Here is an 18,101-nt window from a genome sequence, read left to right as displayed (position 1 = left end):
TAGTATGTAAAGGATATTCACAACACGAAGTCATATATTTTGAGGAGACATTTGTTCTTGTGGCTAGAATTGAAGCAATGAGATTATTTTTGGCATATGCAGCTAATAAGAACTCTAAGGTCTATTAGATGGATGTGAAATCTGCTTTCTTGAGTGGAGAATTTGAAGAGGAAGTATACGTTGAGCAACCTGATTGGTTTCCTTTGACATATCAAGAAGACATGGTTTTCAAGTTGAAGATAGCATCGTATGGCTTGAAGCAACCTCCAAGAGCTTGGTATGTGAGATTAGATGGGTATCTTTCACATTTAGGTTTCAGGAAAGGTATTGCAGGTTGTATTCTATATTTGAGAACTAATCCTGAAGGTATTTGATTATTGAAGTCTTTGTTGATGATATTTTCTTTGGTGGCAATGATGAAATGAATAATAAGTTTTCTAAAGAGATGAAGAGTGAATTTGAAATGTCTATGAGAGGAGAGATGAAATTCTTTCTTGGTTTGCAAATAACTCAAAATAAGGATGTGATATTCATATCACAGACTAAGTATCTTAAGGATTTGTTCATAAAATATGGATTGAAAAATTGCAAATCTGTAGGGACTCCTATGGGGACAAGTTGTAAGTTGGCTTCTACTGATGATTCACTTGATACATTTCAAACTGGATACAAATCTCTGATAGGAGGATTGCAATAGCTAACTCACACTAGGCCAGACATATCTATTGCAATTGGAATTGTTGCAAGATTTCGAGCAGCACCTAAGGAAACATACTTAGCAGCTGTAAAAAGAATTTTCAGATATTTGAAGGGAACTTTGGATTATGGATTATGGTATGACAGTTCTAAAGATTTTACACTGTATGCTTATGCAAATTGAGAAGGTAATCTTGATGACAAGAATAGTAATAGTGGAGGAGCCTTCTTCTTAGGTGAGAGATTGGTTTCTTGGTTGAGCAAAAAGCAAGAATGTATATCTTAGTCTATTGCTAAAGAAAAGTATGTTGGTGCTGCAAATAATTGTACACGGTTGGCTTGGATGAAGCAAACGTTGAAGGACAATGGTATAACCTTTCATGAATCTATTATTATACATTGTGATAATACAAGCATTATCAATATGTTAAAAAATCTAGTATTGCATTATAAGACTAAGCATATATCATTCAAGTATCATTTCTTGAGAGAGAAAGTGGAAGAGAAGCGAGATTGGAATTTGAAAGTGCTAAGGAATAGATTGCAAATAACTTTACCAAGCCTTTGCCCAAGGACACCTTTGAGTATTTAGAGGTATGCTTGGGGCGATGGCCCTGCCTTGCGAGCATTGATTGCTGTAGGTTTGTATCAATCTAGGCATAATCAAAGCATATACACCTGGACTTGATGCTTGGTGCTGCCCCCTTAGTGTGAGTAGTCGCATTGTGCAGAGTTAAGCTCGAGATCTCTTTGGATTATATTTTGTTTTCTACTTTTGATGGCACTTGATTTGCCTTTTGGTTCAAAGGAATTGTAGAGATATATATCCCAGAGGGAGAGATCATTAGAAGGGGAGAGATCATCATAGCGAGAGATTGATTATCAAAAGGGGAGAGATTGTTTTCAGAAGTTTGGCATTGTTTTTGGCACCCTTTGCCATTGATGGCAAAGGAGATCATGTGAAAAGCCTCCATTTGGGAGAGGTATGTCTATAGAGATTTATGTTGAGGATACTTAGAAAGTTCTATTTTGATGCTATTTTTGGATTGATGGTTTTTCACCATATGTTGCCATCAATGCTAAAGGGGGAGATTGTTAGGATTGGGGACATTGTTGAGTTGGAATTGTTGTTGACATGATGGTTTGATCGCAAGTTTTGTCATTAATGACAACATATGTTATTTAGTTTCAGTATTGAGTTGGATAGATTTAGATTCTGTGTTACAGGCTATTGATCAGAGCAATATAGACATTGTACGACAATCCAGAGTATGTGAGTTTGGATTTGTGTTGTATGGTGAGTGTAGATATTATGTCTATGGCTGTAACTCCTTATGTTTTGATTTGAGTAAGTTATGGTTGTTTTGGTAAAGAGTGGTTGTAGGCTAGTGACAAAGAATTATGCTAGAGGTAGTTGCTGTATATTGAGTATAGTATGTTGGCGAGTTGGACTTGAGGTTTACGCGCATAATGTAGGGTAGAAGACTTGATTGGTGTATGTTTCTAGATTTGTTGATCATTTGATTCATTCTTGACTGATTGCTAGCATGTGGTGTGTGGAATATTGTTTTGTTAGCCGACAAGATGATGTAGCATACTGATTAATATGGTGAGCATTAATTATGGATCATGGGCTTATTTATTTGTGCATTTGGGAAGTCCTAATAGGCTAACCTAATTGCTTGGCTATAGCTTGTATAGAAGGAAAGTAATTTCCTCAGTTCTAAAGTATGTAATGATTATTAAATGTGCAAGCCTTGATGCTGGATATTAGAGTAGAGTTGAAGGATTGTTAGAGGTTTTGAGAAGAGGTACAGATGGAATCTGTTATCATGTCTAGTGCAATTCGTTGGAATTGTTAAGACAAGTGTGTTTTCATCAGTTAGTTCATCATTTTGATTTATAAATCCTTGAAGGTAGCATTAACCTTCACATCTTAGACAAGGAGTCTTCTTGAAGGTGGATTTAATATTCTCTCTTTGGGCTGTGAGCCTTTTGTTCTCATCAAATCCTAACAGGGTTGGAACTTTTTTACATGGGTTTAGTCCTTTAGCAGGGACATATGTACTAAAGGGACATTTTTATATTAGTGCATGATCTTATGGGTATAATCCCCATCGGATTTTCTTCCTTTAATAGAGTTTTCCTCGAGAACAAAAATCCTTGTGTTATGGTGTTGGCTTTCATATTGTTATATTGTTGATTGACAACCAATTTAAGAAGTTTGAAGTTTATAGTTATCACACGCAATTGATTCAACCCACCTATTTGCGAGGTGCAGACTTTGATTACTTAGAAGACATAGATGACTTTTCTTTTTAATTTAACAAACAGGCAATAGAGTGGGAGTGTCGGAACTCAACATACATAGAAATTCTAGTTATTTTTGGGTATTGTAGATCAATTGCTAGTTTTAGTGCTTTGGCAAGTAAAAATAAATAAAAAACATTTCTAAGTCCTTTTCAAGTGCAAATAATTAAGTGTAACTACTAAAATTTCTAGGCCTTAAAATGCTTTTTATTCTTGTTGAATAAACTATGCTAGCTACTCGTTTACATGAAATCAAAAGTAATAACAAGAATAATTGATTAACTGCATTCACATGATATGGTCTTACTACCAACTAATGATTAGCTATATTTTGGTAAACTAGATGAATCAATTATTGGATTAGCCAAAATAAATTACACATGATAAATACACAAATTCTAATTGCAATATGCTAACGACCATTCTAGATACATAGAAAAGTGCATTAAGTTAAACAACTGAAACTGAAATAAGATGCAACTGGAAAAGAAGAAAGAGATACTAACAAGGTTCAAATCACACCATGACAAGTAATGTAGAATTTGATTTATTATGTGCAAGTCTTGGCATTTGGAGGAGAGGAAAAGCATTAACAGAGGGCTTAACCTCCTAACCATGGACCTAATGTAATCCCCACTCATTCTCAACTGAGAATGACCCTACCCTACACGAGATAAGGCATGTGTACGCCATCTCGTTTTTCCACCTGAGTATCTTGGTGTTAGAGTTGACAACTACATAATCGGCTAGAGTGTGGGTACCCCCAATAGGCTATCCATCTGGATATGAGTTATTCTGACCTATGGTGATCATAGCATTATCATTTGCCACTAAACCTATTTGGCCATGGATTTCTGATAGACATAACCAATACCAATGACAACCACTGCTTGATCCCCCTCTGCTCGACTTGATAGACATAACCAATACCCATTACAACCACGAGCTGACAAGATTACTCAATTACTAATTTTCAGTTCATATATGCTTTATAGTTCTAATGCATTCTTCCATTTTTTGTAGGCTAATTATCGTATCCAATTCATTTGGACTACACCACTCATCTTAACCATCCTTGTCTATCCTTGATGATCCCTAGTGTAACTTTTTGGTGTACATTATATTTGTTTAATGAAGAAAATGTTGTCTTTGCTTTCACAAAACTTATGAAAAGCAGAAGAGGGAATTATCAAGTTCTTTTTTCTCCTTCTGAGGATAGACTTCCTCAATCTCAGGGGCATATGAATCGATGTCATTGTATTGGGAAGCATAAATGTCTTATTCAAATGATTCTTCTTATCAAGATACATAAGCTTTAGAACGGAAAAAGTATGGTAAAAGAGAGACTTATTATTAATAGCCCATAGATTCCTAGCATGACTGGTATGACAATCCTACCCCAGTTTGAATGGACTTACAACTACTACTTCTAGTCCAATTGGACCAACTTGAGAAAACTATGAACATTAATTCTAAAATCTGTTAAGGAAGTAACATGATCAATTTAGGAAATACGACTTGATAAGAGAGATTGCGTAATGTAAATCACTTGCTTGTGTTGCCAAAAATCAATGATCTCCAATGAGGCTTCTAGCTGATAGCACCGTTCTGCGTATGCTAGTTGAGAGCGAAAAATATATATATGAAAACAAATCGAACAATTGCAGATTTGCAACAATAAAACCATGAGTTGTGTGAGCGAGCCCCGGCTCAACACCATCTTCAAAGTATATAGATGAAAGTCCGGCTTCAGAATGGGCAAAAAGCAAGTTAAGTTTGCATGAAGAATACAAGTTGGGAGACATGCATTGAAAGTTACAATCTTGGCAAAAACAAAATAAATAAATGTAAAAGGCCTAAAATAATTAAAGAATTCATAAGAGGCCGATAGACTATTCAAATTAAATTAAATTTATTTGGAAACTAAAATTCTCCCACACTCTTATAATTAATACTTGTTGAAGATGGTAGCTGCGATAGAGATCTTTATCTCTGGAAATAAGAACGTTATTACCGTTATTGTCCTCTTCAGCTGAAAAGGACACAAAGTTTAATTTTTAATATTATAAAAGTAAATGACGTGTCAATCACATGCAATTGAGGCATGTATAATCGAAGAGTCATAGGAGTTATGAGAAACTCAAGAGATCTTTGGATAGAATTTGAAGAGTCTCTTCTATTGTTATATATTCGCATCATGCGATAAGCATTGCACTCTTGAAGTTTTATTATCAATAAAGATATATTTTGTTGTGGCTGGGTTTTTTCCCTTCATTCTAGAAAGGTTTTCCCAGGATATTTCCGGTGTTCCTTGTTTCAGTTTTGTGCTCTATTCTTCTTGTTGTTAATCATTTCTGATTTCTGGGCTCTAAGTTTCAACATGGTATCAGAGACATGTTTTGATAACAGTGCAATGAAAGAAAATTATGTATTGGTTATTTCCTCTAGTTCTGTCTTTTGCATGCATGTAATATTGCATGTATGTAATGTATTATGATAAGGTTTTAATCATTTTTGAGTGTTTTTGATTATCGGTTTCTCATTGTTATTTTGGTATGCATTTTTGATCTGTATGTCGGATTATTTTAATCTGATTTTGGATGTCTTCAGGTGGGTTTGTTATTCATATAGTAATGTCTTCATTTTGGATGTTTTGAGCGGGATTTAGTGCATGAATTTTATATTGTAACGTGTTGATTGAGTGCGATCTTTTGGATTTGTTGATCTATTTTAAAAAAAAAACCGGTGTTAGCTGTGATAGGAGGATCGAACATAGGGGTTTGTTAATTGGTTAGAGCTTTGTAAATCAGCAATGGCGACTATGGTGGTGGGTGGCAGAGGTTCGACTCTCTCCGCAGAAACAATTTACAGTATAGCTTACGAGCTTTGCACTCTTCAATTGGACTCATCATCACTGGAAAAGATTTCACAATCGTTTGGCAGATCGTCATTGTCTTTGGAAAGAATTTCTCCTTCAAGTGAAAATGTAAGCAAAGAAAACAAACCATTTTTGAGCAAAGTAGAAGCCAGCGTTGTGCTTGTAGTTCTTGCAAACAAGCTCGTATAATCTCATGCACAAATTTGCCCCGTCATCCCCCTCTTCATCGAATACATTTTGAAGAAAAATATAGCATTGATTTGTCCGCTTCTTCGGACAAGGTCGTTGCGCATGCTATTGCGGAGGCAATATATTCTTTTAATGGTGATTTTTCGGCTTTCAGAGTTTCGAAAGATGATTTTTGGGTTGCAGTCGAGGGAATGGATGTCATGGAGTTGTTGTTTGCGGCATATGTCGGAATTAGCGCGCTTATTGTCTATTCTTCCTCGGCTTTATTAGTCGTTGCAGATGCCGTCGCAGAAGGGAGCAAAGGTGTGTGGCGCAGATCTATGCGGTGGGGAGGTTTGTGATTATTACCATATCAAATGAGCTGATGTGTTTTTTATCCAAATGATTTTCTTGATATTCGCATACAACCTTGTGACAAAGGTTTTGAAAAATATGCCAATTCCTTTTGAAGTGCATTTAGGGAACATATACTATGCTGAAATTTGTTATACATAGAATGCTCTAAAGTTTGTGATGATAGGCAGCTCTATTAGTGAGAAGCAATCATATACTCTAGTGATCAATTCTCATTCAAATTTGTGGCATGAGTGTTTGCCTCTACTGCCGTTTATTAGATTTTATAATAGCAATTCTTTGTTTGATAACAATTTTCTGCAGGCTCAACTTTATTTAAATGGTGTCATTTATTTTGTTGCTAAAATCGGAAACATAGACGCCTAGGAATTGGAAGGAATTAGAGATGGAGAAGATTTTTACATCATGCAATACGTTACGACCTAAATTACATATTATGGATTATCGTTTTTGCATCTTTTTGATAAGGGTAGTTGCTTATGTTGTAATGAGCATTATTTACTTGTTATGGTTTTAAATCTTGAAGAGAAGAAGCATTACTTATGTGGTGATGACTGCAGATTGTATTTTGAGGTTTTGTGCAGCGACTGGAATCTCATAGTGTTGTGGTAATATATTTTTCACATTGTAATTCGAAGACTTAGAGGGGGATTGTAGTATAGAGTACTTAGGCAATCCTCTGTTTTATTTATTTGACAGGCAAGTAATTTGATGTGAGCTTTTGGAGGATGAAAGGATTCATTCTCTCTTTGGCTTTGTTTTGTTCATCAGAATTTCTCTGTGGAGTATAGAGCACTTAGTTTATTGTGTCGTAAGATATTATTTCGTGTCCAGATTAATACATTTTGGTTTGTATTATCTATCATATTGTATGAGATTCATTATGTAATGTTGAATAATCAATATTGCTTTGTACATTTTGGAGATGTTTTCTTATCATAACAGTTAAGGAAAATATTGCATGGATTTGAAGAGATAAGTGTTCTTATAATTATATTAATGCTATGAGATTTATGAGATTCCATGACAGTTCACGTTGAGAGAGTCCGTGAATAAAGGCTTAGCTGTGAGTCTTGCAAATCTTTTCATGTTGAGTGATTTCATTTATGAGTGATTATTACAAGTTTTCATGAATATGATTGATTGTTTCATGTTTTCATAGAATATATGAGATGAGATTTTATCATTAACATTTTGGTTGTAGTCTTGTGTAATTGTTCAGCTAAAGATCTCTCTCTGGCTAAGAGGGAGTGTTGAAGATAGTAGCTGCCATAGAGATCTTTATCTCTGGAAATAAGAACGTTATTACCGTTATTGTCCTCTTCAGCTGAAAAGGACACATAAAGTTTAATTTGTAATATTATAAATGTAAATGACATGTGTCAATCACATGCAATTGAGGCATATATATTCGAAGAGTCATAGGAGTTATGAGAAACTCAAGAGATCTTTGGATAGAATTTGAAGAGTCTCTTCTATTGTTATATATTCGCATCGTGCGATAAGCATTGCGCTCTTGAACTTTTATTATCAATAAAGATATATTTTGTTGTGGCTGGGTTTTTTCCCTTCATTCTAGAAGGGTTTTCCCAGGATATTTCCGGTGTTCCTTGTTTCAGTTTTGTGCTCTATTCTTGTTGTTGTTAATCATTTCTGATTTATGGGCTCTAAGTTTCAACAATACTCATATTGCTAAAGTGTACTATTTATACATATATACATATGTTTTATATCAAAATATACGTATACGTACTTACATATATAATGTAATACGTGCAAATATACTTGAGTACTATGGGTATTATTTATAAATATCATTCCCATCAGCAGATGGTGCAGAACACCAAGATTCCAAATTAAAAGTAACAATTTTATTTCATTAATTGTTCGTATGAATATATATACGTGTGTGTCTTTTTAGGTTAGATGACCTAGTTAGCTCATAGTGGACACTTGGCATTATTTAGTTTGTCCCAGTCTGCTTCTCCCTGGCCATAGTGGTTTAGTTGAATACCTGATAACTTGGTGGCAGGTGTTGAAGTTTGTAGCTGCGATAGAGATCATCGTCTCTGATTTTATGAGATAGAAATATGTTTGTTATTGTCGTTATGGGCAACTTCAGCTGAAAGAGATATTTGTAATTATATTTAAATTAATATTATGCAAAAAGACGTGTCATATGTCATGCAAAGAGGCATGCATATGGAAATGTTAATGGTTGAATATGTAGAAATATGAAGGGTCTTATTTTTGGGACTCAAAGAGATCTTCGTGTGGAAGATGAAGAGTCTTCTGCAATCTATTTATATAATTGCTTGGTATATTGCAAATCGGTTGAGTGAAAGCCTTGTACTTGAACATTTTATGATCAATAAAAGAGATATTTTGCTGGTGTGGCTGGGTTTCTCCCTTCAAGTTTTCCTAGGATAAATGCATTGTGTCTTCTATTGATTTTTTCTGCTCTTTCATTGCTGTTTATCTCTATTTCTGGGCTAAAACATTAACAACAGATTGGTGCTCATGCCCTTTTCCCTCTCTGTCAATGCTTTCTCCCCTTCACCGTGCACCTACAAGGAAGAATAACTTGGTGAAAGCACACTTCCAAATCATTCAAATACTGTTAAAGTAATCATAACAAATGACCATATTAACCAATCATTTCCAATTCATATGAAATCATAACGAATAACCAATATTTCCAGTTCACATGAAATCATAATGAATAACCAATTTAACCAACCATTTCCAATTCAATGAAATCTCAACATCTATATAGAACATTTTAAGAACAAAATATGGGATGTAACATTAAGAAAGAACAAAACAAACTTTGATTGAGTGTGCTGAACAAACAAGGCAAATGTGGTGATGGTTGACATCCCCTTGGCTGCAAATCCTTTGCTTTTTATCCTTTCTTTTTCACTTGTTGCGAATGCAAACTGAAATGGGCTTTAGCTTATAGGGGCTCCATTTGAGCGAAGGCCTTGGTAGCCACCTCTCTTAGATCAAGGTTTAGTTTTACTTTCAAAGATTTGATGGTTTTCAAATAAGTTGATATTTAGTAGAAGACATTAAGTTTCCACAGTCCATAATGATATACTCACAGACCTCTGGATTAACTGTTGGCATCTTGAATCAGTGTTTCAGATCGTACTCCATGACCCATCATCTGGATAGTATGCAAGAGAAGGGAGATGAATGAAATGCAGACACAAGACTAGTTAAATAGTGCAGGGAGGGGTGGGGGGTGTTTGACACAAGAAACAAGGGGGGAAAGGAGAGAAAAAAATTAAGGAAAGAAGGAAAAGAAAAGGCAAGGGAGGAGGAAATGAGATTTCCAAAACAAAGACAAGGAAACAAGATGGAAATGAAGAAAATTAAGAGAAGGAGAAAACAAAAATGTGTATATGTGCATAAACACAGGGATAAAATAGATTAGCAAATTGCACAAAAATAGAGAAACATGAACCCATTATAATTAAATTATCATATATAATATATTACTATAACAAAAATACATATATATTATTAATAAAAAGATCATGTAGATCAGAAGTATAAAAATGGAAATAAAAATTATAAGAGAAAATAAAATAGTAGTATAAGATAGAAGTAATCATATGGAAATAAAATTAAAACAACTAACAAAAATAAAAGGAAATAAATTTATATCTGTCAAGGATCTTGATGTCTCCCAGCTATTATATGTTCTTGGGCAAGATATGCACCATGCCGATGAAGGAAATAAGGTACATGCCATTTTGATATATTGGTAGGTTTCCAAATATCAACCCATGACATGATACTGCCCCTCTCACCTATCGCACAAATATCGTATCTGGGCCAAGTGACCAAATATCAGATTTAGAAGTCTTCTGCTTGAATATACCTGATATCATATACACTAAATATAAGCAATTATAAACACTAGGAAATAGAATGGGTTAATAACTTAATACCGCTAAGTTTTAATTAATTTTTGTTCAGGTTTGAGTCAGCATTTGGAAGTTAGAGATTCTTGTGCCCTTTATAATTTTATAATTTGTCTGCAAAGTCCGAGTGCTGAGTGTTAGTCTGGTAGCAATGAAGTAAACAATCCTGAATAAAGAATTCTCAATGATTTTTTTTGGGTATTATATAATTTTTGGGACACCACTTATTATTCTTATTTTTGAAAAGACAAATTGATTATTAGTCTTTGGGTGTGTTCCATTTTGTGCCACAATGGAGCCGTATTAGAGATTTCTTTAAGGGCTTCAGAATGATTTCTTGACAGTCCTGACATCTGACAGAAGGAACATCTCGTTAGTTTAGGTTGGTTTTTCCTACCATGACCCCAGATATTCGTTGTCTTAGGATTGTGGTAGACTTTGCATGATGTGTTTCTTTGTAAGGGATGCAGTGAACACAAGCTGTCACTGTCACCTTGCAGATGTTTTAACTTTTTATGTTCCAATAAGAACAAGTTACTGCTTCATTACCATAGTTAATCTCAAACTAGTAGAAGATTTCAAAGCAAGAAATGCAAATATTGACAGAACTTGCAAGTCTCCAAATCCTGGGAATCATTTCTGGTAGGCTGGAACCTTTTCTCTGGGCTTATAAAAACATTTTACTGGCCTAGACATGTTTAGAAACTTGAGAGAGGGAAAGGAGTTGGGATGGGATCTTGTAGCCATTTTTCAAACGTGTCTCTAGGGATTTTCAAAATGTAACCAAGACTGTCTTTGACCATTTTCAATTTTCTTCTCTGATGATTCCTTGCTTTTCATTATGCTTTAAATATCTAAATTTTCTAAACCATCAGTATTGCAGTCCCATTTTTGAGTCACGGGCATTCTGTTTTTGATACATGCTTTCTCAAAGCTGTATTACCTGCCATAGACAAATTGAGCTTATTAATTTTTATAAGTACAGTTTCAGAAAGCAAATCACGAGGGAGGTGCATGAAGGTCCATCAGATTTGTCAGTTTTTTTAAGGAAATAGCAATGTGATTCAGATTTTTTTGGAAGGGATGAGTAGAGATTGCTCAATAGTCAATGGGTGGTTTGGATGCTATAGTTTTCAACAATTAAAGACGGAAAGTGAATCCTGCCTGGGCCTCTTGAACTTGTTGATTCTGTTGGAAATGCTTTGTTTGAAGAAACAAAATACTTGGTTTCTAGTAAAAAAGAAATAAAGCTTCCTGGTTTTGTAAGATGCTACAGATCGATATTTAAAAAATTTAGTTATCAGTACCTCCCTTTATATTCATTTATACAAATGGAATATTTAACCATAGCCACTTGCTCATTGCAAGTGTAATGCTCTCTATATGAGAAATAAATTTGTAACTGCCATCTATGTCACAATGTGGGGCGGATTTGATCCATGAAATTTGAAATCCTTTTGAATTTTTAAAAAATTCAAAAAATTCATTTCAGTTCGCCCTAAAATTTGGGGCAGAAGTTTTCAATAAAAAAACTATTTTTAGAAAACATTTTCAACCTGATTATTTGGAGTGAAAAGTTCTAGTTTCATTTCTGTAAATCTTTCCTGTCTCTCTTATATTCATCTATAAATGTTTTAATCATCAGTGACTCTATATTCATTTATACAAATGGAATGTTTTAGCAAAACTGCTTGTTATTTGCAAGTGTAATGCTTACTATATGAGAAACGAAATGAGTTTGTAGCTGCTCTGTTTCACAGGGTTCCACAAATTTGATTTATGCAATGTGAAATCCATTGAAGTTTTGAGAAACCAAAAAAATTGTTTCAGGTTGCCCTAAAACTTGTACAGTACAATGGGTTAGAAGTTTTCAATTAAAAACACATTCTCAGCAGTATTATTTGGAGGGAAAAATGCGAGCCCCATTTCTGCGAATCTTTGCAAAATGATATTGATCAACTCATTTGTAGCAAATATTGATGAGTTTTTCTTATCACTGACATTTAAGAAACCTTGAAATTTGCATTTGCAGGGTGCACAGAATGGGATGCATGGGATTGGACATTTTTTATTTTTTTATTCGCACTTTGTTCTTATTTTCTTTATTTTTCTTTTTAATATTTTTAATAAAAATTAGCTATTAAAATAACTAACATTGTTTATAAAATTTTAGTATATTAAAATTAGATATCTTTAAATATTCAATTTCAATAATTAGTTATCGAAGGGATCACCTTGTGGTGCAGTGGTGTTGTGGTTGCATTGTTAATGGTGTAACCAAGGTTCAAATCCCCGCTTAACCCAAAAACAGTGTTAATGCTGGTTGAGCCCACCTCGCCAATGGATATGAAGATAATGATGATCAACTCTCAAGATTGTTGCTGGGCTAGTGCTCGAGGACCCTGTGTCAGACCCACGTTGGGTGTGCTGGTTGTGCCCCTTGGGCTTGGTGTCCTTGATGGGCTTCTGTGCTCGCAGGGTTTGGGTGTTGGATTTGGGGACGAGGCCTCCCAGATTTGTGACCTCACTGGTTCGTAGCTCCAGTCAAGTGAAATATTACCCATCAATTTTTTTGTTTTCGTTAGTTATCAATATATTAAACTGAATATATTACAATTTCCTATGATTACTTGAATTAATAATATTCCTTATATTTTTATGGACTGCAGGAATGGGTAATTCCCTATAAACTGTGGTGCACTTTGTAAACTTTTTAATGCGAGGTTTATATTTATATATAATTAAATTTGAAGTTCTACATATTATAATCTGAATTAAAATATGATTTTTTTTTGCCGATTTTTTTCTCTTGCCAAACTTTATCCAAATTTTTATTGCTGTTGAACACAAGTCAAACTTGAACCTTGTGACATCGATTGCCATGGCCATATATATTCAAATGATGAAAATTCTATTTGCTCTTTTCGAATGCAAATTTAATTTCAAGTATCATGCTGATATGCAACTTGCTATTCTCCTACATGATTATCTTGATTGTTCTAGAACCTTCTTTGTTTTATTGATTGTGTGAATGTTCTATTTTGACCATGTGCAAATGTTTTTTTGTTTGTCTGCTTTACTAGGTTTCAGAAGCAGTCTCTACTTATTATTGCCTGTAATTTTTTATTTTGCATTGCTTGTAATTTATAAAACGAAAACTCTGTATGTCGTTGGCTAAAACATGTATTTCTGTTCATCTGTTCTGATAGATTTTCTGAGCAGAGATCTTTTTTGTTTTATCAGGTTTTCAAAAATTGTATAATCTACCTCTTTATTTCTGTTGTTAATATGCATTGATCTGATGGGTATGATTTTAATGTTTCAGTGTCATAATGGGCACACACTTTGTTCCAACTGCAAGTCTAGAGTTCTCAACAAGTGCCCTACTTGCAGACAAGAGCTTGGAGACATTAGGTGCTTAGCCTTGGAAAAGGTTGCAGAGTCTCTGGAGTTACCATGCAAGTATTACATTGTTGGATGCCCAGAAATTTTTCCATACTACAGTAAGCTTAAACATGAGACCCAATGTACTTTCAGGCCATATAATTGTCCCTATGCAGGATCAGAGTGTTCTGTAACAGGGGATGTTAAAACCCTAGTTGCACATTTAAGAGATGATCATAAAGTGGACATGCACACTGGTTGTACTTTCAACCATCGATACGTAAAATCAAACCCACGTGAAGTAGAGAATGCAACATGGATGCTGACAGTGAGTGTATTTGGGGAGATTTTGCTAATTTGACTATAGTTTTATTTGATGCTTGTTGGGATGGTTTAACGTACTTCTGATTGTTCATGATTTTGTTGCTTACTTAAATGTGACGGAATCATATTTGATAGTTTTATTCAATGCTTCACAGGTCTTTAATTGTTTTGGACAGTATTTCTGTCTTCATTTTGAAGCCTTTCTATTGGGAAATGCACCAGTGTACATGGCTTTTTTGCGTTTTATGGGAGACGATAATGAAGCTAAGAACTTCAGCTATAGCCTTGAAGTTGGGGCCAATGGCAGAAAGCTGATCTGGCAAGGAGTGCCCAGGAGTATTAGAGATAGTCATCGAAAAGTTCGTGACAGTCATGATGGTTTAATCATTCAGAGAAACATGGCACTATTCTTTTCAGGAGGAGAGAGGAAAGAACTAAAGCTGAGGGTCACTGGGAGAATCTGGAAAGAACAGTGAGGATTAATTTATCGCATTCGCAGCTTAATTATAGAGGAAGAAGCCCATGTTAATTCTAGCTATTGGTGCATCTAGAAAGTCTTGTTCAATAATTTTGGAGAACATCAGCTACATATGGATTGATTTAGTGCAGATATATATAGACAGTCTGCTATTCGGAGGTTGATTTTGTTCAGCCAATGGAAACCAGGCAATTTTAAGCTGTATTTTGGAGGTTTTGTGTAGGATTTAATGCTATTACAATTTGATGGCTTGATAATACTCTCATATGTTCTGGGTGCTATACATCACTGTATATTTGCGAAAATTGCAGTGAGTTATGTAATTTATCTTTCACTCATTGGCTAGCAACCTGCAAGCATTTACATGCAGGTTCCATAAGCATGTAACTTCTTCACTCGCTCAACAGGAACTGTGAAGGTTCACATCATGAATTGGATACCATTGACCTTTCCTGATATAGTTGGCTATACATAGCTTGTATCTATTGACAACTGAGTGCATCTTGGTAGCTGACTATGAGCTATGCCAGAAATGAGAAGGGGTGATTGATGTACACATGTTAGCCAAAGTGCATTGTCAATTATGTTACACGTGCAATCTAGAATATATCTAAAATGACATAGAGTATTGTTTTATATTGAAAATTTCTGAGAATCATTATAGGATTATATACTGCTGCAAGTTATTTTTTATCCATATATATGAACATTTTTTCCTGTTATCTGTAAGCTTTACATCGCTATTTTAGGGATGTTATTTTGACGTAAAGGTAATCTTCAAGATTTGCACGCAAGGCTTAAAGAATACATAAGTTGTCGAATCTAATGCATCTCCCAACTATCAAAATGATTGTATGATCAAGTTATATGCTTCATTAGATATTGGCTTTGGGGCCAATCATTGTATGTGGCAATGCCTTATTCTTCTTCTTTGTCTTTCTAAGGGCGAAATAAAAATTTATGAAACAATAATATTTTAATATATAGAGCATAATTCTCTTATTTTTCTCAATTTCTTTTGTAACTAAAAAGATGTCATATTGCATGCTAGTTGGTTATGAGACCTTTAACCGGATAGAAGAATAATGCCCGAGGCAAATGAAATTAATAAGTAGTACTGACAAATATAATTTTCTATTTGCTTCAAATTGGCACCTGCATTAATTGGAGGTATAATAGGTGAGTCGATAGGATAATTATATACAAATATATTTTTAAAGATACTGAAACTTCTTTCTGGATTTTTTATTTATTTAGAATCTTTTTTATGCTCAGGCTACAAGAGTGAAGCTTTTGAAAGCAATTTGCCCTCAGCCTTTTATACACTGAATTTTGATATCATTGGAGAATTTTTGTGAGTGGCCATTGCGTTTGTCTTTCCCTAGAATTAGCGGACATCCATAGTATAATTGGAGGCACACTAGCATTTAGTTGCTTCAGTTTTCCATGCCCAATCCAATGCTTATTGTTGAATCTTGGACCATTGATCTCAGCTGGATTGAATGGTTTTGAGATGACTGAACATTAAGAGAACTTTATTCTAGCATAGGTGAAAATACTTACCAAGATCTGATAAGATGGGGATGTTGATCCATGTTAAGGGTTTCACTGAGGATGACTTTATATGCTCATGATACAGTAGGTTTCTCAAATGTGCTTTTAAACAGAGCCAGTCCTTGCAAGCACTGAGACATTAGGGATTAAGGTGACCAATTACAAATAGAACACACACTGCAAGAATGAATTTGAGTTACAGGGTTCACAACGGAAATCGATCAGACAAGTGTTCTTATTATTTAAGTTTTTAAATTTTAAAATTATGAATGAATGTCAAGTATTTCGTTTGTGAGAATGACAGAAAATGGGAGTAAAACACAAGCAGTTCAACCTCGAATTTGATATGTTCAAACAACAGCCATCTTACGAGACGTTTCCCATTTTTAGTGTGGCCATACAACTATTTGTTGATTCCTTTTCTGTTGACTAAAATAGTCTTTTAAGGGTCTTTTGAAGTGTTTGATGGTTATGTTATTCCTTTTCAATTTAAACCTTTTAAAAGTAACCTTGTTATTCCTGAAATGTCATTTTACCTAATCTGTGTGCAATTTTAAAATAGCCTTGTATGCTTCGAGGAGCACATCCTAAATTTAAGAGGTCGGGGGCTTATGTGGAAGTTTTAGGGTTAGGTTGCCTTCGGACTGGATGGAGGAGTAAATCTTATTTGCTTTCTTCAAAGGGAGTATGAAGATGCCCATGCGAGTATATTATGGCTGTCCAAGGCTGTATATTTGGACGGAGGACCCGAAGTAAGGATTACAAGCGTTGGAAGTAGGAACTATCAAGTAAAAAGGTTTTACAAGGGAGGAGAGAAAAATAATTTCCAAGTTTCAAGGACAAGAAATTGCTAAGATGGATTGGATGATAGTAAGGATTCTTGCCATTTTCCCACAACGTTCTCCTGGCAAACAATTGTTTCAACTTTGAAAATATAGGGAAAAAAGCCAACTCATTGCTAATGCACTATCACTGGTGTCATGCCAATTTTAGTTGTACACATAGGACCTTTTGACTCCGTTTCATTCCTTGAGCATTTATTTTCTATAGCATATAAATTTCGTCAACAATATTAGACTTTTGACTTATATCACTAAAATTCTCTCTAAGCACTACGTTGTGGTATAGGTTTGGTCATAAGATTTTATTGTGTGTTAGAGAATTTGGCGTGGGAAATGGACATTGCTAACATGTCATATCTTTCACAAAGAAAATTAGGTTTTGGATTTTGAATAGGTGGGGGAAAAATTTGGAGTACATTAAGTTGTGGATTATGTGTTTTTTCACTTGGACGTACAAGGAGAGGCTTGTGCTTGTAAGAAACTCAAGTTTAGGCTGCAATTGTGTGAGCATTTGGAGAAAATGCACTCCAACCATTTACCCACCAATCTTGGAGTGCATTTTCTCCAAATTCTCACACAATTGCAGCCTAAGCTTCAGTTTCTTACAAGTACAAGCCTCTCCTTGTACGCCCAAGTGAAAAAACACATAATCCACAACTTAATATACTACAAATTTTCCCCCCACCTATTCAAAATCCAAAATCTAATTTTCTTTGTGAAAGATGTGTTAGCAATGTCCAAAATGCATATAGTGTAATGTATTAAGTAAAAACAATCCAATCGTAAAGTCACGAAGAAAACTCAATAATGGAAGGAGAATGTCAATAGATACATAGGCAATATTCAGGAGAAAATCTCCTTAACCACTACACAACATGAAGAAACCTAACACGTACACACCATGAAGAAACCTATAACATAGAAGGGAAGGCTGGAAGCAAGATGTACACAACATTAGAACATAAAAGAGAGGAAGATACTCTCCAATAACAACACTCTAAAACTCATCCAACTTAGTAATGAAAATGGCCACTACATAGAAGTCCCACAAAGATGATTTTCTCAACCAATTCAAAGAAATCTTCATTCTTACCATGAAAGAGGTTTAATGGAAGTATAGTTGTTCACACAAGAAATCTTGAACCAATCCCAAGCCTCTC

At 34.7% G+C, this 18,101-nt stretch overlaps 1 protein-coding gene across 1 annotated transcript in view; it reads left to right on the top strand.

Annotated features, from left to right (window-relative positions):
- Positions 1-15,267, top strand: part of LOC149570380 (E3 ubiquitin-protein ligase SINAT5-like) — a 70,265-nt gene extending 54,998 nt beyond the window's left edge. The window contains exons 2-3 of the mRNA XM_089823026.1: positions 13,685-14,071; positions 14,223-15,267. Of these exons, the coding sequence (XP_089679152.1) occupies positions 13,685-14,071; positions 14,223-14,543 (708 nt within the window). The 3' untranslated portion in view covers positions 14,544-15,267. The remainder of the gene's footprint in view (positions 1-13,684; positions 14,072-14,222) is intronic.
- Positions 15,268-18,101: the final 2,834 nt, after the last annotated feature.

The sequence above is a fragment of the Cupressus sempervirens genome, chromosome 3, assembly GCF_028749045.1.
Source record: "Cupressus sempervirens isolate cs-2001-9-10 chromosome 3, ASM2874904v1, whole genome shotgun sequence".
NCBI classification, from domain to species: domain Eukaryota; kingdom Viridiplantae; phylum Streptophyta; class Pinopsida; order Cupressales; family Cupressaceae; genus Cupressus; species Cupressus sempervirens.
Note: the sequence above shows the minus strand (reverse complement) of the source record. Positions and strands in the feature narration are given on the sequence as shown.